This window comes from Oryx dammah, unplaced genomic scaffold (assembly GCF_014754425.2).
Source record: "Oryx dammah isolate SB20612 unplaced genomic scaffold, SCBI_Odam_1.1 HiC_scaffold_28, whole genome shotgun sequence".
Classification (NCBI taxonomy): Eukaryota; Metazoa; Chordata; class Mammalia; order Artiodactyla; family Bovidae; genus Oryx; species Oryx dammah.
In genome coordinates, this window is record NW_024070212.1 from 14,995,885 (window position 1) to 15,023,384 (window position 27,500).

The following is a 27,500-nucleotide window of genomic DNA, read 5'->3' on the forward strand; positions in this document are numbered from 1 at the left end:
AGGGCCTTTAAAGAGCCACAGAACCTGGTGGGCCTCACCTGGAGACAGGCAAACATTTGGTCTCAGCCATGTCCAAGGTCACGAAGGATGCTGCGCAGCCCTTGGAGGCAGAGCCGCCAAGCATGGCGCGGGCTGTGGTCCGCAGCACAGGGGGCTTTATCCTGGGCTTGTCCCTGGCCACAGCCTACGGGCTGCTGGAGCTGCTGGTGGAAGGGCACAGCCCCTGGGGCTGCCTGGTGGGCACCCTCACTCTGGCCGCCTTCCTTAGTCTGGGCATGGGATTCTCCCGCCAGGTCCGGGTCACTGTCCTTTTGATGCTGCCCCAGGCCTTCTCCAGTGAGTCTGGCGCCCAGTGCAGGGGGTGGGCCCGGTGGAGGGGCTGGAGCAGGAGGGATCTTGCGGGAGAGGGCAGTCGAAGGAAGCCCTGCTGCCTTCCATACGGCACTTGTATATGCTGCCATGGGCAAGGCTGCTGGCTTGGTTCCCATGGTGCTGTCTCCCCAGAGCAGGGCCAGACACTGCTGTTGGTGGCTGCCTTTGGGTTGGTGTTGCAAGGGCCTTGTGCCAACACCCTGCGCAACTTCACCCAGGCCAGCGAGGCTGTGGCCTGTGGGGCAGAACTGGCCCTGAACCAGACCGCCGAAGTGCTGGAGAGGGCCAAGCAGCCCCTCATCAGTAAGGCCACCCACCTCCACGGGCCCCCGAGCTCCCCTCAGCCTGCGCGTTCACAGTCCTCTGGCTCCATTCCTCTCTGTGGTCCTGGGCCTTAACCTCTAAGCATCCAGCAGGACCCCCTGACCCTCGCTCTCTGGCCCGCTCCACTGCCAGACGGACTGTCTCCCAGACCCCAGCATCTGGGCAGCTCCCCCACTCCACTCCCTACTCCAGGGCAATGGTTAGAGCCAGCCTCTAGAGGAGGAGACCCAACCGGAGCCCTGCCTATGCCTCTCAGGTGCTCTGAACAAGATTAAAGCCATCGCTCAGAGAGCCAAGCAGGTGGCTGACCGGGTCCGAAAGTTCTTCCGGTCAATCATGGATGGCGTGAAGCACGTAGGTCAGCACGTTAGCATGTCTGTTTTGGGGGGCCAGGATTTACCCAGTCTCCTCACCCTCACCCCCGTCCAGGACTTCTTGGGCCCTGCCAGAGTGCTAAGTAGACCCCACTGGATAAAGCAGAGCCCGGCCCCTGACCGCGGGCCTTTCCGGGTCCGGGTGCTGCCCTGGTGTTCCCCAAAACCCCCCTGAGAAGATGCTGCAGGACTCCTGGGTACCAGCCCCGCAGCCATTCCCAGCCAGGGCCCTGCGGAACGTGTGGTACTGGCTCCTGCACATTGGCGATGTGTGCAACTCAGAGCTGGGCAACCCCTACCTGAAGTGTGCTCGGGTCTTTGATGACGCCAAGGACAGCTGCATGAAGGTCATACCACAAGCCTACCACCTGTGCTTCGTGCTCATGCCCTTCAAGCTGATGCTCTGTGGACTCGCCAGTGGTGAGAGAACATGGGCTTAGTGGTAGGAATGGAGGCCCGGAAAACGTAGGGATGAGTTGGGTGAGTGGGCCCGGGTGACCAGTAGTGTAGCGTGTGTGTGCTTAGTCGTGTCTGACTCTTCGCGAGTCCATGGACTATAGCCTGCCAGGCTCCTTGGTCCATGGGATTTCCCAGGCAAGAATACTGGAGTGGGTTGCCATTTCCTTCTCCAGGGGATCTTCCTGATCCAGGGATCAAATCCACGTCTCCTGCTTTAGCAGGCAAATTCTTTACCACTGGGCCACCTGGGAAGCCCCCTTCCAGGGGACTAATGAGGGGCAATAAATATGGGACCAACAAGGATGCTGGGCTCCATGCAGGATTAGGGAGCAGGTAGGGGGAAAACCAATGTGGAGGGTGGGGTAGTAAGGAGAAGTCAAAAGGTTTTGAGCTGATGTGGAGGCCAGCAGGAACAGTGAAAAGTTGGGAGGCCCTGTGAGAGCAAGGTCTCTGGAGACTGGAGAGACAGGCTGTGTCTCTTTGCCCCTCCTGACACCCAGTCTTGGCTCTCAGTGGCCCAGGTGTTCTGCATCATCCCTGGCTATATCCAGACCTTCCTGCGAGAGACCATGAGCACCCGTGAGTGGTCCCCACCTAGCCCTACTCATGCGGTGCTCCTCGGAGGCCTCCCTCCCTCATCCCGGCATGTGCCAACCCAGGAGCACTCCTTGTCCACAAATGAGAATTCAGGAAAAGGCCTCCAGAGGTTACCCAGGCCAATGTCCACACCATATAGATTAGGAAATTGAGGCCCAGTGAAGAGAGGGTGCTTCATCAAAGCCTGACTTGAGAGGAGGAGCTGGGGAGAGAAGCAGGGCCCCCTGCAGCCAAGGCAGGTTGTTGAGATGTCCCTTGTGAAGGCAGAAGCCTGGGGCTAAGTGTGCATTGGCCATGGCATAGACTGTGGAGGCTCTGTCCCCTCCTCAGTCCACTGTAGGTCCCAACACTGGGGGTTTCTAGCTGACCTGGGAGTCATGGGACCCCTGGGCTGGCCAGGCCCCTCCAGGGCGCAGCCCTGCCTCCTTGTAACTCTCCTTGCTCGCATCTCCCCTGGACGCGGGGCCTCAGCTATAAGGAATTTGATTAACCGAGTGCGTCAAGAGTTTGAGTTCAACATGACAGCCACCCATTACTTCTTTGTGGATCTCAACGCCTCTCGGAGCCTGTCCCAGGTAGCTCTGGACCTCCACGAAGCCGTCAGCATGAAGCTGTACCGCGTCCGAGAGGCTTTGGCTCTGATGGGCTACACCACACCTCTGCTGCTTCTGCTTCTTTACCTCCAGTGAGGCGCTGGAGGGCCCCGCCAATGCAGGGGTGGGGGCTAGGGCTGTTGGGGGCCAGCTTGTCCCCATGGCATCCTGGGAGGCTGAAGCTCGTGGGCAGGGGTAAGAGTGGGGAGTGTGGTGCCCTGGGATGTCTGGTTGGGGCTGCTGAGGGGCCTCACGTGTGTCCCACCAGAGCCCTGTATTACCGATACGGTTACCTGAACTGGGACAATTTTGACAACATCTACATCACCAGCCGATTCCTGCGCATGGAGGCTGTCCGCTCCAGGGCAGGATTGCCCACGGTGCTGCCGCTGACTGCCCATGAAGCCAGACACTACATCCAGCCAGGCGAGGGCCCCGAGGACCCGGAGATAGGGTCCCTGAGTGGGGCCAGGGTTCCCTCCAACCCCACTGCTCTGCCCAGAAGTGCTGGGCACAGGCCTGGCTCAGGGCAGGGCCAGAGATGGGGGACGACACAGAAAAAGGAAATTTCAGGCTCGGGAGGTGGGGGAGACACAACCCTGTCCTTGGGACGCCTCAGCCTAAAAGAGGGGTGTCTCAGAGCATGGAGACTAAGAGAAGAGTGGAAGGTGATGCTTCTGGGAGCACCCTGGATGTCAAGACAGAGGGAAGGATGGGTGGAGAGTGGATGTGGAGCAAGGGAAGTGAAGCTGGGGAGGCTTTTGGAGGTGGTGAGCAAGAATGTGCATGCGCACTGATACGGGGGTGATGCAGCCGGGGGGAGGTGGGGAGCAGTGCTGTCTCTGAAGTGGGAGGCGGGGAACCACATCAGGGTATCAGGGATGCCTTAGAAGGGGGGATTCCTGGAGAATGAAAACTGGCCACCAGGTCAAGGTGGAGAGACTAGGTGTGTATCTCGAGCCACGGAGGCCCTGCCCAGGAAGAGTGCTTCCTTCCCACTCTTGCACAGGGGTCCTCACAGCCTCCGCATCTTCCAGGTGAGCAGACAGGACCCAGTCTGACGAGGGGCAGGAGCTGCCTCCAGGAGGGAGGTCTCTCTAGGGGCTAGGGTCTGGTGGGAAGGAGACTTGAGGAAAGTCCTGACCAGCCCTCCCCGATGCAGGCTCCATCTTCTTGTCCCGGTGGGAACAGATTTTTTGCATCCTGGCGATCTTCCACCTTGCCCGGCACCTCCTCCTCGTGTTGTTCCTGGTCTTCCTGGACTATGCCGTCTTCTGGGTCCTGGACCTGGCTCGGTACCACCTGCAGGGGGAGGTTGTGGCCCGAAGTGAGTGCCCAAACTTCCCTAGCTTCCTCAGTCCTGGGGGATGGCCTGAATGTCACTGCTACTTACCAGCCCCTGACATTGCCCTTCCTCCAACCCCATCCTCTGCCTGGTAATCCCTGTGCCCAGTTCAAGATTACACCATAACACAGTAGAGGAAAACACAAGCTCTAAAGTCAGACTGGCCTGGGGTCAAATCTCAGCAGTGTCCTTTACCAGATGGTGACCTTGAGCAGTTTGCTCAACCTCCCAGACCTTCAGTTGCCTCATCTGAACCATGGGACAGTAATGGTAGCAGCTTCTCTGGGTGGCTGTACATAGATGAGACCACATGTGTGAGTGCCTGGTGGACCTTGGATTGACAGTGTGCCACAAACCACAGAATAGAGTTAATCTAATCCTGTATACCAGAGGCCCAACAGAAAAAGTAAAAAAACCAAAACTCGAAACAATCGATAAAGCCCTTAGTTCAATACCTGATACACAGTCAGTGCTTAACAAATGCTTTATTTTGAAAAAATTTTTTAAATTTGATTGAAGTACAGTTGACTTACAATGTTTTAATTTATGCTGTATGGCAAAGAGATTCAGTTATATGTGTATATATATATATATTCCTTTTTATATTCTTTTCTATTATGATTTATCACAGGATATTGACTATAGTTCCCTGTGCCACACAGTAGGACCTTGTTTATCCATCCTATATATAATAGCTTGCATCTGCTAATCCCACACTCCCAAACCTTCCCTCCCCCCAACAAATGCTTTAAAATAAATGTTTCTGGGTAGTTATGGAGTCTGGGCATGGACCCACAGGCTATCAAGGTCGTTTCAGATCTGGTGGCCTGAGAAGGCAGACCACATAGGTACCAGTGCCAGCCAGCTCTGGACCATGGAGCCAGGCCTAGTTTCCAGGAGCCAGGGCATGGAGCACCACAAGGGTGTCTGGGGCCTCCGGGGGAGCCTGGGGGCCATCTCTATGCTTTGCACCATCCACCTGCCACCTTCCAGAAGGTGTGGTCTTTTGTGCATGGTGGAGTGGGCAGCTTCCAAGAACAGCCCTCACACAGGGTCTTGGCGCCCAGGCCCTGTGTTCGTATCCATAACCGTGGAAGGCACTGGCTCCACGGGGAAGATTTACCGCGACCTGGTGTCTGCATTCGACGTCCTCCAGCAAGGCAACATCACCGTCCTGTCCCAACGCTGCCGTCTGCATCCCTCAGAGCCCAACTCCACTGGTTACATAGTCATCGGTATCCGCACCTCCGAGGGCACTGGGGGGTCAGACACAGTTCAGGGCATGAGGGGCACAGTCTGCTGAGGGTGAGTGTGGCTGGCACCTGGTGCCCCCCAGCAGCAGCTTACTGGGTCTGCTGTGCCCCCAGGCGTCATGTATGGCCTTTGCTTCTTTGTCACTTTGTTCGGCAACTATGTCAGTCGGCTGCGGCGGCTCATCTGTGCCTCCTACTACCCATCTCGGGAGCAGGTGAGGGGGCTAAGCTCCTGGCTGTCTGTCTTGGATTGTGGGAGTTCAGAAGCCTTCTGCAGCCCAGCTCTCTCCCTCTGGTTGAACTGTTGAACCCCAAAGCAAATGACCTGGACCACAGAAGGGAGAAATGGTGCCCCTTGAGATAAAGCTTGCTTCCAAAGATTTGTTAAAACCCTGGGGAAAGGGACTTCCCTGGTGGTCCAGTGGCTCAGACTCCATGTTCCCAATTCAAGGGGCCCAGGTTTGATTCCTGGTCGGGGAACTGGACCCCACAATGCCAAAACTAAGGATCTGATGCAGCCAAATAAATAAATTAAAAACAAAACAAACAAACAAACAAAAACCCTTGAGGGCAGGAGCCATGCTGGTGTTGAGGTGGGAATGAAAACCTGCCATTTGTTTACTTACTCATGACTCATTGAGCACCTACTGTATGCCAGTCACCATGCTAGCGGCTTCAGGGATGCAGAGGTGAACCAGACACAGTCTGGAGGCAGGTTTTAACAAGACTGTTACAATGAAAAAAGTATTTTTAGGAAATTCCCTGGCCATCTGGTGATTAAGACTCCGAGCTCCCACTGCAGGGGGTGAGAGGGTGAGGGGGCCAGAGGGTGAGGGTACGATCCCTGGTTGGAGAATTAAGACCCCACAAACCTCAGAGCACAGCCAAAACAAAGAGAAAGAAAAAAGTGTTTTTATTAAGGAATAAACAAGTGCTAAGGAAACCCAGAGGAGGGGATGGGTGCGTCCACCTAGGGAAGCCCTGAAGTCTTCCCCCAGGAAGGGGCATTGAGCCAAGCCTACAAGGAGTCATAGGAAATGGACAGAAGGTAAAGGTAAGGGGTAGGGGTGAGTGCAGAGGGCATTCCAGGCAGACAGGATCAAGGGGACCCCATCCTTGACTTCCCCTCCACCAGGAGAGGATCTCCTACCTCTACAATGTACTTCTGAGCCGCCGAACAAAGCTGCTGGCTGCCTTGTACCGATCAGTCAGGAGACGGGCAGCTGACCACGGCCACATGAGCATCCTCCAGGCGCTGGCTGGACGGTAAGCCCATGGTCTTTCCTTATAGGAAGCGGAGTGAGAGGGAGTAGAAAAAGAGCCAGAGGTCAGAATGGATCACTGTCTTTCCTAGGTGTCCAGAGATTTGGTTGAAGAGGGTGCTCATTCATGAATGGATTGGGGGTGACACTCTGTAGGGGTGGGGAGTCAAAGGAGGAGGAGGACAGGAAGAAGGGAGGTTCTTGCTATACTCAGAGGGATGGAGGTTAGACTGTAGGGAGACCTACCTTTGATTTGGAGGGTGATACTGGAGAGGGTGAGGGTTAGTTAGGCAGGCTGGGCTGGCCTGCTTTTAAAAAAAATTAATTTAAAAAGTGTAATATAGCTGATTTACAATTATGTGTTAATTTCTACTGTATTATAGCAAAGTGATTCAGCCATCCACACATATACACTCTTTTTAAAAAAAATATTCTTTTTCGTTATGGTTTATCACAGAATATAGAATAAGTTTCCCTGTGTTATACAGCAGGACTCTGTTATTTACCATTCTGTGTATACTAGTTTGCATCTGCTAACCCAAACCCCCACCCCATCTCTCCCTTGCCCCCTCCCCTTGCAACCACAAGTCCGTTCTCCATGTCTGTGAGTCCGTTCTCCACGTCTGTGAGTCCGTTCCTCCATGTCTGTGAGTCTGTTTCTCCATGTCTGTGAGTCTGTTTCCACATGTCTGTGAGTCCGTTCCTCCATGTCTGTGAGTCTGTTTCTCCATGTCTGTGAGTCTGTTTCCACATGTCTGTGAGTCTGTTCCTCCATGTCTGTGAGTCTGTTCTTCATGTCTGCGAGTCTGTTTCTACATGTCTGTGAGTCCGTTTCTATATGTCTGTGAGTCTGTTTCCACATGTCTGTGAGTCCGTTCCCACATGTCTGTGAGTCCATTTCTCCATGTCTGTGAGTCTGTTTCATAAAAGTTCCTCTGTGTCATATTTTAGATTCCACAAATAAGCGTTATCATATAGTATTTATCTTTCTGTTTCTGACTTCATTTGGTATGAGAATCTCCGGGTGCATCCATGTTGCAGCAAATGGCATTATTTTGTTCTTTTCCTGGCTGAGTGGTACTCCACAGTATATATGCGCCACATCTTCTTTATCTGTTCATCTGTCCATAGACAGTTAGGTTGCTTCCGCGTCTTGGCTGTTGTGAATAGTGCTGCTTTGAGGATAGGGGTGCATGTACCTTTTTGAATTGTATTTTTGTCCAGATATATTGAGCTGACCTACTTAGTGTCTGGGACCCCTCTCCTCAGGTGTTCCTGCCTGGTTCCATTTATCAGCCACTTCAGCCAGCATCAGACCTACTGCCTGGGCTGTGGGCAGCCGCAGGACGAGGGGGACACAGAGAATTCGGTGGCTTGCAGTACCCCAGGCTGCAGAGGTGAGAGTTCTGAGGAGGATGCCTCTCTGCTGGGACTCTCACCATTTGTATATGACAATCAGCTTTTATGGACTTCTGTACCTCACCTTTTGTACCCCTCCCTTCGTTATGACGCATGTCCTCTTTTACACAGAACCCTCAGGTAGCTCATTTTCTCTGTGTGCCTTAATCCTCCAGTGCAAGTAGAATTCCTATGCAAGTGGTATTGCAGCAGTTCCCCAGAGTGCATGGTTTGATGAATGGTCTCCCCCTCGGGTGGAGTTGGGGAGGCAAGGGCTGAAAGCTAGGGAGCACAGTGCTGGGGTGGGGGTGGGGGAACAAGTTCAATTCCTTCCCTCCTGGCCTCCTCCAGGTCTCTTCTGTCTCACCTGCTTCCGTCTCCTGGGCAACACCTGCTCCGTGTGTGCGTCTCCCCTCTCCAACCAGGAGGAACTGGATCTAGAGCTGTGAGTCTCAGGCAACAGGGGGTGGCTGAGACTGTGGGGGCAGAAGGAGTGGCCACCCCTCCTGCAGGACCTCTGTGGGCTACTGAGATGGGAGGCTTCTCCAGGGACTCCAGTGATGAGGAGGGCCCCCGCCTATGGCTGGCTGCTGCCCACCGAAAGGGTCCTGAGCAGGAGGCGCTACTGCGGCAGCGGCTCCAGGAAGCTCTGGGCAGGACCCTCTCATCGGATTCCATGTCGGAATCCAGGTGAGCGGAAAACTTCAGGAGTGGGGACTGGGAGACCTAAGCATGTTCGGTCACATTTATCAAGGGTTTCTTGGCTGCCTGGCCCTCTGCTAGAGCTGGAGAGATAAAAGGGGGAGGGCGGAGAGGGGTTTGCCCCATGCCTGCTGTGTCAGCACCCCTGCCCTGGGGTGAGTGGGGGAGAGTGACATCAAGTAGATAAGTGACAATGTAGAGAGCACCCCAAATGAGGAGTGAAGCAGGCTCTGGGGAGCACAGAGGACAGAAAACCTGGTTTGGGATGGAGGTATATTAATGAAAGCTTCATGAAAGAAGTCAAAAAAATAGATGGGTTTGATTTTCACTCACAGAGAGCCAAGTATATCAAATGCTGTGAGATTATCAAGTAGGATGAAGCCTGGAAGCCAGAGGGTTTGTTAGGCTGAGGAGTGCAAGAGGACATTCCAGGGGGAGGCTTGTGTGAGTCTGGAGAATATGGAACACTTAGAGGTGAGGGGAGGGTCAGGGAGGGGTGTATTTGTGGCTGGGTGGAGACAGCAGAGCATACTGGGAGATGAGGTTGCCCATCAAGGCAGGGAGAGGTGGGAGAGGGCCTCAGTTTACCATCTGAAGATCCTCAGTCAGAAAGTGATGTATTCGTATTTGTCTTTTGGGACAATAAGCTAAGAAGGCAGAGTGGAGGCAGGGTGGGAGCAGGGAGACCAGAGAGGAGGCTGTCTTAGCTCAGGAAAAGTTGGTGACAGCCTCAGGATTGAGGTGCTGAGAATGACAGGGAGCTTGTGTTTGGAACTGGGTGGTGTTAGGGCAAGAGGAGAAACAGGTTCTGCAGAAACAATGGCCCAGTTCTAGACCTTTCTGGTATCTGTAGGGAATCCACTGGGAATGCCCAGGGGACAGTTAGAAAAGGGCAGGGCTCTGGGCCAGAGGTATCTTTTGGGGGGTTGTTGACTTGGAGACTGTGAGAGAGATGAGCTGGATCACCCTGGTGGAGGGCAGGGCAGCAGAGGAGGAGGCAAGGACAGGACCCTAAGGGGCTCCATCACAAACCAAGGAGGGGAGAGACTCAAGAACAGAGAGCCAAGCAGGTCCAATGCTGTGAGATGATCAAGTAGGATGAAGCCTAAAGACTGGTCATCAAATTTGGTGGTCGAGAGATCCTTGGAGTGGCTTGTGGGACTATTTCTCATGGTGTGGGGAAGGCCAAAACCAATTCTCATGGGTTGAGGGGGGTGACTGGTAGAGAAGACTCAGAAACAGGGTACATGGCTCTGTGTCACTGTTGCAAGAAGTTTGGAAATTATTATTATTTTTTTTAACATAACTGCTGTAGTTTAAAAAAGGAAGCTTGATGGTAAAGAGGAGAGAGTTAGCTTCATAGAACAAGAGAGTAGCTTGAAGGGAACCTAAAAGATTTTTCTTTATCCAAGAAAAAGCCTTTTCTTTACCCAAGTATGGGGAGATTTGAGGATTTCAGAGATGAAAAAAGTGTTGAAGAGTGAGAGATGCCGGAGAGATGGGATCTAGGGCCAGGTGAACAGGGCGGCCTCCAATAGGACCGGGCTCGCCCGAGGCAGGAGGGGAGAGGGCACGTCCCTCCCAGCAGAGCTGAGCCCGCTCCAGTCTGATGGCCTTGCTTTTCTCAGGGTGAGGGGGTGGGGTTGGGGACTGGGGGCGGGGATAGGAGGCATGCACACCTGCTGAAACAGTAAAGAATGGGGTTGGGAGTGGAATAAAGGTTTCAAGGAGTGGGTGGTGGAGGTTGAAATGCCTGCCTTGGGGAGTGTGCAAAGGAGCCAACTGGGGAGGTTAAGAGATTTCCAGGGAGCGTTAAAGGCTCAGATGAAGTTGAAAATCATCACATGTAATGACAGACTCCAGCGTGCTTGGTTATGTGGTTTTCTCAAGCAAATGTGGTAGCCATGAATGGGATTCCAGGGTTGAAGGCTTTTTCTGGGCAGGTCAGGAGATAATGGGGTGAGAATTGGGGTGCTTTAGTCAGAGTATCTAAGATGACTGGGGAAGAGAAAGGGGTTGAGACCCCAGGGGGCAGTCCAAGGTCTATGTGTTGCTGGGGTGTTAAAGCAGAGGCCAGGAGGGATGCAGACAATGGGCCAGGCCCAGGAAGAATCCGGGGGATAAATCCAGAGAGTAGCCAAGATTGAGGGTGATGTCCGAGTAGGTGCAGAGAGGAAGGTCATTATGGCCAAGTAGTCTGAGGATTGGAAGGCCAGTGTGTTGGAAGAGCCTGCCCACCAGCGAGAAGGCAGCTGGGCCACAAGAGCAGCTCAAGTCTGGTACCAGCACCCTGGATGGGTATAGCAGGATGTTGGCAGGGCCTGGGGAGATAGGCACAGCCCAGGAGTGTAGCTTCCATGGGAGCCAGGGGCTTTGCAATACGCCACAGGCATGCCAAGTCTGAGAAAGACAAGCAACCTCCACTTGGGAGGACTGAAGAGAAAACTGTCCAGTGGTCACATTCCAGTGTGAATGGGGCACCGGAAGTTAGTAATGAGTTCAGAGGTTGAAGGGGAAGGAAAGTTTTATTTTGAGTGGTTCCAGAGGGCTCAGTGAAGTTAAAAGCTGGGCAGCCAGGGAGGTACACTACAGCCTTGAGTGAGTATTATTTCCGAGGTCACTACTGGTTCTGCCCTTGCAAAGCACATGACCTTGGGCACATCATTGCCCACTCATCTCTCAGCCTAAAGTCGGAAGATATCTACAGACACACGGTGGCTTGCCTTGGAGGGGCCTGTGAGAGCCGCAGTGGCTGGAAGATAACAGGAGCCAAATCTGAATAGACAGGGCAGGTGCAGGAGGAAAGAAGTCACCTGTGAAAACAGAATCCTGGTGACTGGGCCACCCTCTTCCTCTCCTCACTAGTGACCTGGATGAGGAGAAGGGGCCTTGGGAGAGAAGGCACAGGTAGCCACCACCACCTGAGGCCCTGTCTGTCAGCAGCCCCCTCAGCCCCACTGACTGCCTCAGAAATCCTCTGCCCTCAAAGCAGTCCCCATCTCTCATTTCCCTCTCCTCCCCATCCCTCCCACCTACCTCCAAAATAAAGAAATCAAAGTTGGACACAAGCGTGAATCTTAAATTATTATTATTTCTTCCTGTCGCTTACACCCGAGGTGGGGGTCAAGGGAAGGGGAGGGCACAGGAGAGGGGGGACCGCCTCCCCCCTTAAGGCACTGAGTGGAGAAGCCGCAAGGGGGGGGGAGGCCACACTGTCCTCACTCCCCGGGGCTGGGCCCCCCATCACCTGAAATGCAAAGAGGAGGCCCAGAGCAACCTGGCCTCCCTCTACCCCAATATATTACATCATCACTTTTTAAATAGAGACAAGGACTGGTCCCGCTACCCCCTCCCTGTGACCCCCCCCCACTATTGGGGGTACCTGGGCAGCTGTGCAAATGGGCATGGGGGTGCATGGGAGGGAGGGAGAGCACCGGGCACCTGAACCTGCCCCTTTTAAGGAGGGGGGGCCGCCAGGCCAGGGAGGGGAAATAGTGCAAGGCAGAGCCCAGGCCCGAGCGGGGTCCAGCACCCAGCGAGGAAGGGGGGGGGAGATACCCCCACCCCCAGCAGAATTGGGTAGTTAAAAATCTGAAACTAGATTTCAACAAGACCAACAGAAAAGGCTATGTACAGAACAGGGGTGGATTCAATCCTAAGGGAAGAGTGAGGGAATTATTCTCCCCACCCCAACAGGGAGCCCTGGCAGGCAAGGGTCTGAGGGTAGGACTCCTTTCCCACAGGGCCGCAGCCCACTTTCCCTGGGGGCGAGCGAGAAGTTCCGCGCCCCGGCCTTGGCAAGGGGGCGCGGCTCACCCGCTGGGGTGGTGGAGGTGGAGAAGGCGGCTCCCTGGCAGTGGCCGCCAGGGGCGCTCGCCCGCGCAGGGCACAGCCGCCAGATGGCGCCGGCCAGCCCGTTCTCCGCCAGGCTCCCCGCCAGCCCCTCACCCGGTCCCACACCCAGCACCGCGCCAGCCCGGGGGCGGCGTGAGTCAGGGGCGGCAGCAGTGGTGGTGGCGGCTCGCACCTGGGCGGGGAGGAGGTGGGGAGGAGGAGAAGAGGGTAGGACACCGCCCGGCCCGCCCTGCCCTCTGGCCCCGGGGAGGGAGCGGCGGGAACAAGACATTCCCTGCCCGGGGACGCGGGAGGGGAGGGCCGGGGAGGAGAACCGGCAGCGCTCCCCTGGCTGGGCGGGGCCCTCCCGCTGCCCCCAGGGGCGGGCGAGCCAATCAGGCCACCCCGCCCCCTTCTCCAGGACCCCATGACTCAGCGCTGGGAGAAGGGCGGAGGGGGACTGGGATGGCTCCTTCCTTACAGGCCCAGTCCCCGTCTTCCAAGCTTTTACCTTGCTTTCCCCCACTTACCCATCCTCTGCCTCCCCCCTTTGCGTAATTCACTGCCAGGAAAAGGGAACAGAAACCAGGAAGGAGGGGTCTCGAAAGGGAGGGGCAGTCCTTCACCCCCTAACACAGCCAAAACCCCAAGGGGCATGGGGGTGGGGCAAGGCTTTGGTCCCAAGCCCCCCACCCCCTAGAAACCCGCATAGCCGAAGAGGGACCCCACAAATCAGAAATACATGATTGCTTCTGCTCCCCAGGAGCAGCTGGGGACAGGGACCCCACCTTTACAATGGAGCTGTAAATATATACATAATATCATATGTATCACTCCGTGGGAGAGCACCCCAATCTGGGGAGACTCTGCCCCAAAACCTTCTCGGCTTGGAACTGGAATGAGGGCTCTGAGGGAAGGAGCCTATCTCCGATGCCAGGGAGACTCAGTGCCTGAACCCCCAGCGCCGTCTCTGCTGTGTACACTCCCACTGCTTGGCATGGGCCTCCCCGGTCCCCGTGCTGCTCCAGCTCGGCCACTCGTCCCTCTTTAAGAGGTGTCCATGGCACCTTCAGCCTGAGGTGTGGTGGGTGCCCCCTCCTCCTCCTCGTCATCAGGGGGCCCTGGGGTGGAGTCTGGGGGCCCGGTAGGGGCGGACGTCTCCCAGAATCGAGCCAGAGACAGGCGGAAGGTGTCCAAGTGACCGTTGGAGAGGTCGAGGCCAGCAGGGGACGAGGTGGCGGCGGAGGGCGGGGGGTAGTGAGGGGGCGCATCGTCCTTGCGGCGCCGCCGGGTGCGCACCTCCAGGCAGTTCTGGCCCTTGAGGTGGCGCTGCAGGTGGTCCTCCTTGGCGAAAGCCTTGTGGCACAGGTGGCACTCGTAGGGCCGGTCCCCTGTGTGCAGGTGCATGTGGTTCTTGAGGTCGTAGCTGTGCAGGAAGCGGGCTGGGCAGTGCGAGCACGAGTAGGGGCGCTCTCCGGTGTGCTTCCGCATGTGGATCTTCAGCTTGTCGTTCCTGGCGCGGCAGGGAGAGGGCGAAGAGAGCCGTCACAGAGGGTCCCTGGATCGGCCGGTCCCGCCCCCTAGCACTCGTTTCCCTATATCTGCTCCGGGAGACCCTTGCTGACTTAGCCCCAGGTTAACCACCTGCCTCCAGCACAGTCAGATCTTTAAGGCCCCAGACCCACCTTCCTTGCCTTTCTTTCTCCTGGTCTCTCGCCTCAGCCTGGGGACCACCCCACAGTCCCTCCAGGATCCTCTCCCTCCACACCCTGGGTCTCACAACCCCTTTCTCCCTTGTGCCACCCCCCACCCCCCACATGGCCCCTGCTGGGTCTCTTTCCCCTGGTGCTCACCGGGTGAAACGGACACCGCAGACTTCACAGGCGAAGGGCTTCTCACCCGTATGGGTCCTCATGTGGCGTGGCAGTTTGCCCGCCCCGTGGATGATCTTGTGGCAGACTGGGCACTCCTGGGGCATCTGGGAGCGGCGTTTGCGCACTAGCTTGTCCTGGCTGTCCAGGCCTGGAGGCAGGGTGTCCTGGTGCAGGGAGCTGAGGTAGGCCATCAGGTCGGGATCGATGGCATCCTCGTCTGAGCCCAGCTCCTCTGGGGACAGCGGGGGCCCGCCGCCCTGTGCCAGCCCGTAGGGCGGGGGGTACACCAGCTCCTCCTCTTCTTCCTCACCCTCGCAGGCCTCGTAGCTCAGGGGCCCCTCGGGGGGTGAGGCAGCCCCTGTGGGAGGGCTGTAGCTGTCTCCCAGCCCACTGCCCACTCTGCTCGCCTCCTCCTCCTCCTCGTAGGTGAAGGGATGGGTGGGCACCGTGGACACCTCGGGCACCAGGTGGTTGGCCCGGGCCCCCTTGGTCTGCAGGAAAGCTTTGCGGGGCTTGCGGCTGCGGCGGGCAACAGGTCGAGGAGGCGGTGGTGGCGGCGGTGGGAGGGGTGCCTGTGGAGGGCTGTCATCACCGTTGGGGACTCCCGAAGCTGAGGCGCTGGCTGTACAGGCGAAGGCTTCTAGGTACTGCCGCGCGCGCTCACAGTCGTCCTCGTCCGGGCTGGGCGCCTCTAGTCCGCTGCCCTGCAGAATCTCCATGCAGGCCGCGATGACACAGGGGATCTCCAGCAGCCGCGCAGCCTGCAGTACGGCCGGCATGTTGGCGCTGCTGGTGGTCAGGGTGGCTGTGTAGGCAAACTCGAGCAGGGCACCCAGTGCCTCCGGCCCCACGAAGTCCAACTCGCACACGCCGGCCCCTGCACCCCCAGCAGCTGTCCCACCGCCCCCAGCACCCGAGAGCGCACCGCCACCACCCTCAGTGAAGAGCTTCTTGAAGTAGTGGCTGCAGGCAGCCAGCACAGCCCGGTGGGTGCGGTACTCCAGGCCCTGCGTCCGGATGGTGAGGTCACAGAGGTGGCCCAGCTGGCGCTGCTCATTGAGGCAGCTCAGGAGCTCACTGCTGTGGTCTGGGAATGGAATCCCGATCAGGTCATCCTCAGGGCTCCCCATCTTCTCCTGCGGAGCGAAGGAGAAGGGGAGGTTAGGAGCGCTCAGCCCTGCCAGGGCGCGCAGAGACGGAATACCAGCACTGGCCATGAGCATAGGCCCTTCAAGTACTTTACACCCATTTCATCTTCCATGACCTTCTAAAGTAACAATTATCCATTTCACAGGCAGGAACCTGAGGTGCAGACATGTGAAGTGACTTTCTATGGTAAGTGCGGAACAGGTTCAAAGCCAGGCAGCGGCCGAGCCCTGTTCCTAACCACTGTGCAATGTTCTGCCTCAGTGAGCGCGAGAGCTCTGCCTTTCTGGCCTTTCCTAGAGACCCATCTGCTTCACCTGCCCCGTTCCCATCCCTTTGGAAGAAGCACTGGTCTGGGAGAAAGGATGCCTGTGTTCTGGCTCAGGCTTCATGAAGAACTGGCTGAAGGACTCCGGGTGCCTCTTGCAGCCAGCCTCAGGCATCTGAAAAGTGGGGTGACAGTCTCTGTGATGGAACCTCCTCTCACCCCAGAGAGAAGCCAGTGAGAGAGTTCAGATTCACTTTGGGCCAAGGTCTGTTCAAGACAAGGTCAGGTGCTTTAGCTCACATTATCTCCTTAAAGTGTTTGGAGCACTATAAAACACTGCAAACCTGGGAGGTGGCTCCCCAGGACCCCACCTTCTTTCCCACCCACTAAAAGTTCATCTCCCCTTCTAGATCTCCCCCTTGTAGAGGCCAAAAGGGAAACACAGCTCCCAGCATACCTTCCCCCACATCCTCCCCTCCCCCATGGGGCCAAGGAGCAGCCACCCTTTGCTGGGGTGTCGCTGGCGCTGGCGCGGGTGCTTCCTGCCCCGCACCGATAAGCATCGTCCCCACCCCTCCCCCCTGCCAATAGGCCAAGTTCCAGCCCTACCCCTCCTCCACTGGGCTGCCACTGCCAGCTCTCCCTCTCCATTCCTGGCCAGTCAGGAGAGCCCCCCTCTCCAGAAGACCTTCTTCCATCCTCAGTGCTAGCCTTTCCAAGGCACAGCCACAGAAGGCACAGCACTTCGGCAGTCCCAAGGCTGGTGGAGGGAGGCAGCTAGCAGAGTGAGTCTGGTCTGGAAGTGAGGAGATCAGCTTCTAATCCTGGCTCTGCTATCTTGCCAAATGACCTTGGTCAAGTCATTTCTCTCTGTGCTTCTGTCTCCTCATGGTACTCAAGGAGTGGGTGGGGATGAAAGCCACAGGGGCTCGGCCCTTCCACCCTGACATTTGGTGGTCTGGAGCAACTGGAGACAGAGTTGAGGCCTGGAAAGAGCTGGGCTCTGGAGTCATCCAGGCTTGAGTTTGAATCCTCACTCTGCGGCTGATTAGCTCTGTGATCCTTAAACAAGTTGTTTAATCTCTGAACCTTCTTTTCTATAAACATCCCATGTCTATAACATGGGATAACTCCACCTGATTTCTAGGGCTGTGGTGAAGGTTAAATGAACCCGTGGGTGGCACAATGCCTAACACATAGTAGGGGCTCAATAAAAGTTCTGGCCTTGGGAGGGAGAAACCAAGCCTCACCCGGAGGCATGCGCTATACAGATGGTCTCTGCTGGGAGAAAGGTCTGTCTCCCTCCATCAAATCACCCAGGGGGAGTCTGGTTACTACTAGCTACATGACCCTGAACCAGTCACTTTCTTTCCCATTTCCTCATCTGCAAAATTAAAGGCTGACCCGGATGATCCGTAGGGCAAGTCTCACTGACAGTTTGCCAGTCTTCTCTGCCACTCCCACAAACTGCTCAGTCTCGGCCACTGATGGGGAAGGGTTTTGAGGGGGTTGGAGGAGTCGAGGGCTACAGGTTTCCTTTTGAGGACACAAGAACTGCGTCGTCTCTGCCTGCCTCCCCGTCTTCCCTATAGCATCCGGACGCCTGCGTGGAAGCCTTGAGTGAGCAGAACCCATGTGCTGGCTCATAAGCCAGCGTCAGACACCCTCAGATAGCCCACCCCTTCCCACCTTAAGTCCACAAATCACTTCTCTCCCTGAGGGCCAAGCAGTCTGGGAGCACTCCCAGTTTCCTTGGGTTTTCCCACCTGTACTTTACAAATAGTACAAGTGGCAAATAGCCCCAGGACTTAGGAACAAACAAAACCAGGTGGGCAGCAGCAGTGGCCACTCAAGTAGCAGTGGGCACCCTCCTGAGCCCAAAGTGAATCCTGTCCCTCCTGAGGGGGATGGGTGGGGCTGTCCTCCCTGTCCATTGGCCCGGAGCTGTGCACCCGCAGGCACGTGGCTCACCCTGTCCCTCTCCCTTCTTCCCTCCCACCCCACCCATTCCCGCTGCTTAAGCCCGCCTCCCTTCTCCCACCCCAGGGCCATCTCTGTGGCAACTTGGTGTGGCGGGGTTGCTGATTGGCTGACCCTGCTGTCAGGTCACAGGCTCAGGCTGGTTCACGGATGCAGATCACACGGGGCTTGGGCAAGGGTAGGTGTTTAACCCCTAGGGCCTAACTCCAAAGCCCACGGCCACGCAGTAGCAATGAAGGGAGAGAGAGGCAGAGGACCCATTTGGGAAGGGGAGGTGTTCCTATGGGTCTCTAGCTTCTGGGAAACTCCCCTAGCGCTTTCCCAGGGCTCTGGCACCCATGCTGACTTAGGTGCCACCTGGAGCTAGGCTGGTGCCAACCAGGCCAAGGGGGCACTTCAGGCCCCATCATCTGGGAGGGATTGATGGGGAGGAACTCCCCCCTTCTTTCTGCCAGGGTGGGGCACTGATGCCAGGGTGCCCACCCCAACTTGGGCACCCTTCCCACCTCTATATCCCAGAGGGCCCAGCCCCCCAACGCCCATGAGGACGGCCCATCCCCACCCAGCCTGGCATGCCCCCTCTTGCTAAGACCTTGTGGGCATGGGCGTGTGTGGTGGTTGGTGGGGGGGCAGCTGTGCCAGGGAGCCAGGCAAGGTCTGTTTGCCTGGTAGGGGGAAGAACTGGGGGCCCCGCCCCATCTCTCCCCCCTTTCCCGTCACCCCCCCAGGCTCCCCTCACTGTCAGGCCTGCTAGACCGGCCAAGCCGGTGGGCAGCTCTCTTGAAACTGGGCCCTGAGTCAAGCTTGCCCCATCTTTGGTGGGGGGAAGACTTTGGGGATAGAACAGTATGGGAGGGGGCAAAGGTGGGAGCCCCTATCACCTACCCCTCAGTGCCAAAGGCACCTCCCAAGGTGTGTCCACCACCAAGAAACCAAAAGGTAGAGGGCACTGGCCCTGGCACAGGAAGGAAAAGGAGGCTGGAAGTCTTTCCAGGTGTTGACCTCAGGCAGTGTCCAGTGAAGGGCTGGGGGAATACCAGGGCCAACACTGCTGGCTTGAGCCAGCTGAAGAGCTGGGATACGAGGCCCTGAATGGGGCAGCTGAGTAAAGCTGGCCCCCCTTCCCCACACCCTGGGGATTAGGGGAGTGAGGCTTAGTGTGGGGGGCAGCAGGCGGAAACAGGATTAGCGGCGGAGAAAATAGATATGGGCCTGAGACTTAGGCACACAGAGCACCCCCTCCTTAGGCTCAGAGGCCCCCACCTCTGGGCTCTGCCAGAGAGCCCGAGAGGGACCTGGCCAGCTTCTCCAGGTGTAGCAGCTTGGGGTGAGGATGAGGGCCAGGCTGTGATGCCTCCTGCCAGGGTGATGGAGAGGCCTGACGCTCTTCCCACCTTGGCTGGCCACCCTTCCCCCTTACTTCTTTCTCCTTTCTCCCCCCCAACCCCCACCCCAACTCCAGCCTCAGGTTCTCTTCCTGTTTTTTGGAGCGAAGTTTGCACGAAGCCAGGGCTTTGGCCTGTGGCTGGACCAAGGACGGGGGTGGGGAAATAGGACAGCCAGTCCAAAGTCCTCAGGGACCCAGGAATCCTAGCTCCCCAGCTTCTTCCACCCTTTCTTAGGGCCTCTGGGGCCCAGAGCTGAAGCCATCTGGACTGCCCAGTTGGAAAGGCGGGGTGAGAGGTGGAGGTGAATCCCCTGGAGGACTGGAAGGGCTTTGAAGGAGAGGCCCTCGGCCCAGGATGCCCCAGACACGCATGGAGCCTTTTGCTCCCCACCCAGCCCCTCCAAGCTAGTACATGCCTTCCCCATCCCCCATATGCCGCTTCCCCCTCCTAACCTCACCACCCCCAGCACTCACACTTCCTGGGGGCCGAGGCGGGGAAGAGAGACCGCAAGCCACGAAGGGGGAAGGAGGCAAGGGGAGTTGGCTGCTTCCCGGTGCTGTGGGGGTTAAGCCTCTCCTCCCTCAAAATCCCCAATTCCTGGTGCTTTAGCTCTTGACAGGAGGGAGACCTCAGTGTTCCCCCACACTTTCTTTCCATGACACCCGCCCTAGTCCACAGCCTCTGAGATCGCATCAGGGGAAATCTGAGGGAGATAAAAGATGGCGGGGAAAGGAATGGACAACTCCGTCTTCCCTAGTCTTCCCCTCTTTTCCTTTGGGGACGCCTGCCCTCAGCCCCTCTCCACTCTTGGCCCCTTGCCTTGGCCTCTTTCTGTCTCCTTCCCGCCTTCTTGGACCCTTGTCTCCTCTCCCCACGACTCATCCTTTGCTTTCCTCCCTTCAGCCCTTGCAGGGCTCCTGCTTCCTCTCTCTCTACTGAGTCCTTAAGTCCCTAGGTCCCCAAGGAACCATCCCTACCTCTCCTTTCTTTTGGCTTTTGGTTCTCTCGCTCAGGCCTCTCCCACTTCCTCCATTTCGCCCTACTCCAAGCATCTCTTCTCTTCTCCCCAGGCCGATGGTTGGATGCGGTGGAGAGGGGCAGAGGAATTAAATTAAGAAATCGGGCCTGCCCTCCAAGGCCTGGTCTTGCCATGAGATGGTTGCACTTAGGCACCCACGACCCCATTCTGGATGAAGCACAGGACCAAAATCGGGGGGAACAGTTGGCGAAGATGGGTGGGGGGGTGTACAGTGAGAGCGGATGTGGGGTAGGGTTGGGGGACAGCCTAGGCCTCTCTGCCCGTCAGAGTTTCCAGCCCTGGAGCAGCTGGAGTTTCCCCAGAGGCTGCCCACCCAAGGCCAGGCAACCATGCGCCTGGACAGACCCTGGCCATCAGCGCTCCCAGCAGGGGTCTGCCGGAGCAGCGCCAGATCCCCTGAGGGCCTGAGGAGACCTAAAAGGTGCCAGGGTCTGCCCTGTGCCCACCCCCTCCCCCCCAGCCTAGCGTCCCCGGCTGCGTAACCGAGCCGGCTGGTAACCCCACACCCGCCAAGCCGCCAGCAGAAACCTGAGCCCCCCAGCCCCAGAGGACACCCCAGCCCAATCCCCGGAGCCCGGCTCCCTGCCAGCCTGTCCAACCTCCTGTCCTGGCCCAGCAGCCCCTCGGCTCCTGTAGGCCCCTTCTTCTGCTCTCCTGTCCTCCTACGTCCCTCGGACACAGAGGCTCCCCCACGCTCCAGCCCCTCAGCCCCTCAGCTCCCTAAACCAACCCCTGTGAAAATTTGGACACCCTCTTCCTAGCCTGTTTTTCAGTCCCTCTCTGACCCTTGGCCAATTCTAGGCCTCCGAGCCTCCCCTGGGGCCTGATCTCCCAAGCCAGAGCGGGGCCTACTCACCTGAACGCTGAGGGGCCTTGCCGGCAACTCCTCCTGGCCCCTGGGGGGAACAGGTTGGGAGGGGTGGGGGAGGGCCTGGCTGGGGGGCAGGCAGGGTGGCTGTTCCCCGCTCCAGCTCCCTCCTTCAAAGGGGCCGCCCACGACTTGGCCCAGCCCCTCCCCCCTACAGCCTTAACCCTCTGGGTGCTGTCCCCCCTCCCCCCAGATGGAGGGAGGGGTTACCAGAGGCCTGGCAGCGTGGGAGAGGGCCTAGAGTCTCTGCCTGTGGTGCCCGAAGCCCCAGCTATACCCACCCCCGCCTGTCCTGACTCAGTCCTAAAAGGGGAAAAAGGTGAGCGGTAGGAAAGGTAGGAGCTGGGACAGTCCAGGAGGACAGAGGTGAGGAGGAGCAATGGGAGAGGCTGCTGGAGGTGGGACCAGGAGAAGGAAGAAGGGAGGGGAGGGGACAGGAGGCAGCAGTGGCCAGAGAGGGAGGAGGGGAAGCCTGGACAGTCGGTGCCAGGGGTGACAGGTGCCCAGGTCCCAGCCCCTCAGGGCATGGGGACTAACAGGGGACCACAGGGAGGCCCTTCAGACCCCCAGGGGGGCCCTCAGCACCCTTGGGAGCTGGCCGAATTCTCCCCACCCCGTACTGGGCTGGGGCCCTCAGGGGCTGGGCAAGGCAGCACCCCGCCCTCCCCATGCCTCACCCCAAACCCACTCACATACCACAGTTCCTTGCCTGGGCGCCAGCCCCTGCCAACCAGGCCAGGGGGCAGCACTTGTGCCAGCCCCCAGTGGCCAGGGGGACCAGGGGGATAGAGCTGGCCTGAGGTGGGGTGGACAGATGGGGGAGCTGTGGGCACCGAAAGAGGAAGGAGCTGGGAGGGGGCGTCTGCTGGGAAGCGCCCAGCCCCACCCCTTGCGTAAGCTGCTGCCACCCTGGCCGGTTGGCTGGGACCCGCCTGGGCCTGAGGGGCAACTCAGGAGGGCTCTGAGCCTAGAGGAGGGTGGGCCACAAAGTTCCACTTAAACAACCCTGGGGGTCTCTTATTCCTGTAACAACGTGGGCCCTAGGTCCCCCAGCCACTAGGCCATCCCATGTCCTGCTGGGCTGGGAGGGGGGACCACAGAAATGCCCCCTAAAATATCCCCTCCCCTTTCCCCCCAACAGCTGCTGGCTCAATGCCGCTGGCCTGCTGCCCCTCACCAGCTCCCGGCCCGGTTGGCACCTACCCACCAGGATGCTGGCAGTCCTGCCCTCCTCTCCCTCCTACCCCCCTGGCTCCCAGCGCCCCATGCCAACTGTGGGCCTGGGGTGGGGGAGGGTCATCCCTGGGCCTTGGTGCCAGCTAGGCGGGCCCGGGCCCCTAGGTCCTACAGATAAGGCCTGAGACCCTGTTCTCAAGCCATCTCCTCAAGAGGCAGTACACAGTTTAGGGCCTATACAAAGAGAGTCCAAGGGGGCTATGGACAGCTTGATGAACAGTTATCGAAGGTTCTCCTCCCCAAGATGGGGGCCAGTGTCTCCCTGCCGCCAGGTGCTGGCCTCTCGGCAACCCCCTGCCCAAGCATTTGCTTGGGCACCAGAGTCTCTGCAATTCCTGATCACCCTAGTGCCCGCAGCCTGCCAGGGAGTGGGGTGGGGCTGCTCTCTGCCCTTTGATCCCTGTAAAGGGAGGGAACCAGCCTAGAGGGCACGGGGCAGGGAGGGAGTTCATGGGGCCCCTCCATTCCACCCCTGCCAGGGGCAGCAGGGCAGGGTGTGGGCATCTCTTGGGTGGAGCCCTAAGGTGAGAATGGGTAGCATGTCTCAGCTGGGGGTGGGGGGTGGGGTGGATGACAATTATGGATACATGGTGTCCTGGGGGAACAAGATGATGAGGACAAGCTGGGGGGATCCAGCAGGTCCCCAGGTTCCAAGTCATCCCAGTCCACTTTTAGTCCCATCCAGAAAAATTCCAACTTAACCAAACTGAGAGATCAAGGAGGACTACAACTCCCAGTATGCACCACAATTGCTTTGCATGTACCTTGGGAGTTGTAGTTCCCTTGAGAAGCACTGTGCTCTTGCCTTCCCCAGAGCCTCACTGCTGATGGGGTGGGGAAAGCAGAGCAGGGGATGGGAGGTGGTCATGAATCTCCAGGGGGATTGTGTTTAGAAGAGGTAAAAGGCAGGAGGTCTATGGTTGGGGGAGAGGACCCCTGCTCCCAGGCAAAGCGGGAGGAAAGGAGGAAGGAAGGAGGAGAGGATGTCTGTTGAAAGGGGCATATGGGTGGGGAGGAGCTGGGGGGGGGGGGGCGGTGGAAACAGGAAGGAAACTGAAGCCAGAGACATGAGGTCGAAAGTAAGGGCCTGGTGGAGCCCCACTCCGAGGCCGGCAGGGACTGGGAAGGCGTTTCCCCCTGCCGGGCCTCAGGACCATTCTGGTGGCCTAGGGAGGCCTAAGAGGAATTAGTGATGTCAAGTAAAAAGTCAGTTGGCACGTTTGTGGGGGGTCACTGGCTCCATTTACCTGCCACCAGCCCTCTTTTGTCTGGGGCACCATCAGCCCCTGGATCTGGCACGAGTATTTCTGGCTGGAGAGCTCTGAAAGCTGACTCGGCTCTGTGATGCTAGCAAGCAGAGGAAGGGGTTGGGGAAGATTAGGGCCAGGCCTGATGGGTAGTATGGTGGAGAGAGATATATATAGGGTTAGACCCAGGGGTGAGGTCAAGAAATTCTGCTGGTAAATGTGGATTCCACCCTCTAGGGCTGAGGCCACGGTAACTGGGAGGCCTCAGTGAAGAGAGGGCTAAGATGCCAAGGAAGGCCTCTAGCCTCCCACCCACTCCAGGCTGTGGGACAGAATGAAGAGGGAACCATTTTCTGGTGTCCCTGTGGAATTTGCTAAAGGTAGCTTTTCCCCTTGTGTCCCATAGCCTGTGAACATTAAAGGTGGCAACTCAGGGGACCAGAGGGCAGCTGGGTGCCTTTACTTAGTGGGGGTGGAAGTCAGAAGTGGGCAGAGGCTCTGCTTCCAGGCCACTTTCTGTAGGCTCCCCAAGGTTCTGGGACAGATGTTTATAGGTCCCAGCCAAGACTCTTGCCAAGACCTGGGTCTGCCTGGGTCGGGGATCATTTCTGCTTCTCCAGGATCCGTGATGGTGGACAACAGTAGCTCTAACCCCTTCCCCCTAGTCCCCCAGGCCAGCCTTGGCGCCTGGCCGCCTGTGTGTTGGCAGGACTGGTGGTGGTGGGGGGGCGGCGAGGCAACTTCAAACTGTCCGGGCAAAACGTCAAGTTTACTCACGAGTTTACTCAGCAGAAGGAGGGGGAAGAGGCCAGGGCGGGCACACCCCATGCCAGGGTCCTATCCCTCTGCCTGTCCCCACCTTCCTCCCCCACCCTCCTCTTCAGCCCTAGGCCAAAACAGGCATAGGCCCTAAGGCCTGGTAGCAGGGCAGTCTTAACTCTCTGAAGGTCAGGGAGCCAAGCAGGCTGGAGGCAGGAAGCCCCAAAGCAGTCCCAGAGGCTTCTATCAGAGGGCAGTGCCCTGCCTGGACTGGTCCCAGTCACTACCCGTCTTGGGACCTCGGCTTTGGACCAGAACTGGGTCTCTTAGCCACCAAGAAGGAGGTAGTACAGGCCAGGCCTCCTCTATCTGAGCAGTCCCCTGGGCAGTGACTTCTGACCCCAAATGCCCAGTCCTAGGGTGTGCCCCAGGCAGCATGATGCCATCTGGGCAGCCATAGGATCAGGGGCTGGTTCTCTCTGCCCTGGCTTGGGATGGGGGGCCAGCACCCTAGCTGACCTACTTCCCTTTCCTCCCCACCTGCTTTCATTCTCTGCTTCTCTCCCCCAGCCTTCACTGTCCCCACCCCAGAGGCGCTCCGCCCCCCATGCCCGCTGGGCCCCCCTCCCCCACCCTTCCCCAGGGTGCCAAGTGCAAGCACACAAAGGGCCCGATGGTGCATTGTTAGCCCAGCCCCCGCTGCCCGCCGCGCCCTCCCAGGGCAGGCACTAGGCCAAGGAGGAGCTGGGGGCCCTGGGTGCCAGGGGGCACCATGGGGAAGGGGAAAGAGGTCAGCACCTGTCTCCCAGTCACTGGGGTCCATGTCAGCCAGAGCTGAGCAGGGATGAGAGTGCCCCAGTGGAGCAGGCCTCCTTGACACCTGAGCCTAGTGGGCACTGCCTGCTTTCTTCCCCAGAGCCCCTTTTGGATGGTATTAACCCCTTCCTGACCCCTGTACTAAGGTTGAGGGGTGTGGTACCCAAGGGAGGGGACAGTGTCTGGGGGTGCCAGCAGGCTGCGTCGTGCCCACAGCAACCATGTAACAGAGGCACGCTGGGGGAGCCGGGGTCCCGGGGGCCAGGGACAGGCAGCACTGACAGAGATTTCTTCTTGTTTCATCAGCTGCTCCAGGGGGAGCCCCCTGCCCTTCTCCCCAGCCACCAAGGAGGAACACTAACTGCTACCCAAACTCAGTCACAGATATGTCCCTCTCCAGTCCAGCACAATACTCCATATGCCCACTCTCTCTGCCCAACCTGATGCCCACTCCATGCCAGCTCTCCCAGCAGTGCCAGACGGGGACAGGGGTGACCAAACCAGTTGGTGTGTGGGGGGGGAGCAGGAGGCAACCCCATAATCCTCCAGTCCTCACCCCCCCTACACACATGCACCCTCAGGGAAGAGAGAGTTCTCATCCCTGTTTAACCCCTCACTGCCCAATCTGGCTCCCCCTGCGCCTTGATAAACTGTCTCCCTCCTCCAGGAATAAGTTGAGGGAAGCGGGAATAGCTGCGCTGACTCATTCTCATTCTCAGCTGCAGCTCGGGGTCTTCACTGCTTTCGGGTGGGGGTCAATTCAAGAACGCCTTCCACCTGGCCCGGAAGCCAGGACAGCCTGCTGGTCTCCCCCTCTCCCCAGCACCCACTTCCGGTGTCCCAAACTAGGTCAGCAGCGCTCGTTTCCTGTGGGTCAGCTAGCACCCGCGCCTCTGCCCCTCCCCTGCTCCGGACCCAGGCTCCCTGCCCCCCCCCAGGGCGCCCCGAGGTCTCACCACGTCTCAGCCGCCCTTTGATACGTGGGGGTTGTGCGGGGCGGGGGGCAGGGGACCCGCCCTCTCTCCAAACACCAGCAGGGCCGGGGCGCCTGGGCAGGCACGTGTCCGGGCACAACCCGCTGCCCACGCCGCCCCCCCACTCCCGGCCCCCCCTCGCTCTGGCCGGGACACGTCGCTCTCTTACTTCGGGTGGGGTGGGAGGAGAGAGAGAAAACTGGAAATTGAAAGCAGCGCCCCCCACCCCTTTGAATGGCAGCCCTCTGCCAGCCGCGCTCAGACTAGGTCCTACAACAACACAGTAGCGACCCCCACTCCGGGTAGGGGCAGGTGCGCCAGCGCCGGTGGGGAACGGACGATAGGTAGGATTCTTCCTAGTCGCCCACACTCGCTCTTGGGTTCTGGGGGCAGGAGCTGGCTTTGAAAAGGTGGCGGCGGTACTGGAGCCCGAACGAAGAGAGTAGGATTGAGGGGCGGCGGAGAGAGGGGTCGTTCTGTATCGCTCGGAGGTCGTCGCTGAGCCCCACTACCGGCGAAAGAGCGCGGCTGTGGAAGCGCAAGAAACCAAATAGTCCAGCCGGTAACTTTCCCCCAAGCCGCGGCTCCTCCTGTGCTCCCCCCACCCCCCATGCAACTGGCCCGAGTCCAACCCACCGCGCCAGGGGGCGCGGAGGAGGTGGGGGGAGCGTTGTCCTAGTTAGAATCCGTCAGCGTTTCCATTCCCTCAACTCGGTCGGGTCGGGGGTCTACCTCTAAAGTCACGAAGGAGACTAGGGGAGCGCTGGGCGCCGCCTCGCCCTCTCTCCATCCCGGAGCCGCCAGTCTGTCTGATCCCAGAAGTGCATAGAAAGTTTCTGGGGACCCTCCGCCCTGGGTTGGGGGAGGCTGTAGTTCCATCTCTACCTTTCCTCCCCGTTAAAATCAATTCCCAAGACCCGGAGTGTTGGGAAGGCACAGGAAAGGGGAGTGGTGGGAATCTGGTCTGCATGCGCGCGTGTGTGGGGGGGTCCCACTTACAGGACAGACGAAGGACACTGCAGTAATCTCGAGTATGGGGGACCCCTAGCCAGGAGGCAAAAGTGGGGTACACTCACCTCTCCGCCTTTGGGTCCGCTGGCTGGAGCTGCTGAGGCTCCGGGTGTGGGGAGAAGCGCGTCCCCCGCCAGGCCCGGGGGCTTGGGGCCCTGCTCCGGTCCTGGTCAGAAGGCCGCGGTCAGTGGCTCGCCGCTCTCTGCTGGGGGGCTCCTCCTCCGCAGCCCTCTGCCTCCTCCTGCCGCCCGCCCCCCCTCGGCCGCCGAGAACCGTACATTCACCTGGCTCCCACCCGCCCCCCCCCTCAGGGCCCGCCTCACCTGTCCTGCTGTCTCACCTGTCCTCCTGCTTGCTTTCCCCCCATCCCTCCCCTCCCTC

At 58.5% G+C, this 27,500-nt stretch overlaps 2 protein-coding genes across 7 annotated transcripts; one reads left to right on the forward strand and one right to left on the reverse strand.

Moving 5' to 3' along the window:
• The first annotated feature begins 68 nt into the window (after positions 1-68).
• On the forward strand, positions 69-11,740 carry DCST2 (DC-STAMP domain containing 2). Its single transcript, XM_040230359.1, has 15 exons — positions 69-336; positions 505-675; positions 953-1,054; positions 1,293-1,490; positions 2,043-2,108; positions 2,598-2,811; positions 2,988-3,145; positions 3,882-4,046; positions 5,132-5,299; positions 5,432-5,532; positions 6,453-6,583; positions 7,849-7,976; positions 8,329-8,422; positions 8,527-8,667; positions 11,545-11,740. The coding sequence occupies exons 1-15, from the start codon at positions 69-71 to the stop codon at positions 11,588-11,590; spliced, it is 2,151 nt and encodes a 716-aa protein (XP_040086293.1). The 3' UTR covers positions 11,591-11,740.
• Positions 11,741-11,750: 10 nt separating this feature from the next.
• Positions 11,751-27,500, reverse strand: ZBTB7B (zinc finger and BTB domain containing 7B). 6 transcript variants are annotated; one of them, XM_040230377.1, is made up of 4 exons: positions 27,443-27,500; positions 27,185-27,285; positions 14,367-15,523; positions 11,751-14,026 (listed from the first exon to the last, which is right to left on the reverse strand). In XM_040230377.1, exons 3-4 carry the CDS (start codon positions 15,515-15,517, stop codon positions 13,561-13,563), a joined length of 1,617 nt encoding a protein of 538 aa, XP_040086311.1. In that variant the 5' UTR covers positions 15,518-15,523; positions 27,185-27,285; positions 27,443-27,500; the 3' UTR covers positions 11,751-13,560. The 6 variants fall into 6 exon arrangements, with proteins under 6 accessions (XP_040086311.1, XP_040086312.1, XP_040086310.1 ...); XM_040230378.1 differs by having other exon boundaries at positions 27,460-27,490; XM_040230376.1 differs by lacking the exon at positions 27,185-27,285 and having other exon boundaries at positions 27,460-27,494.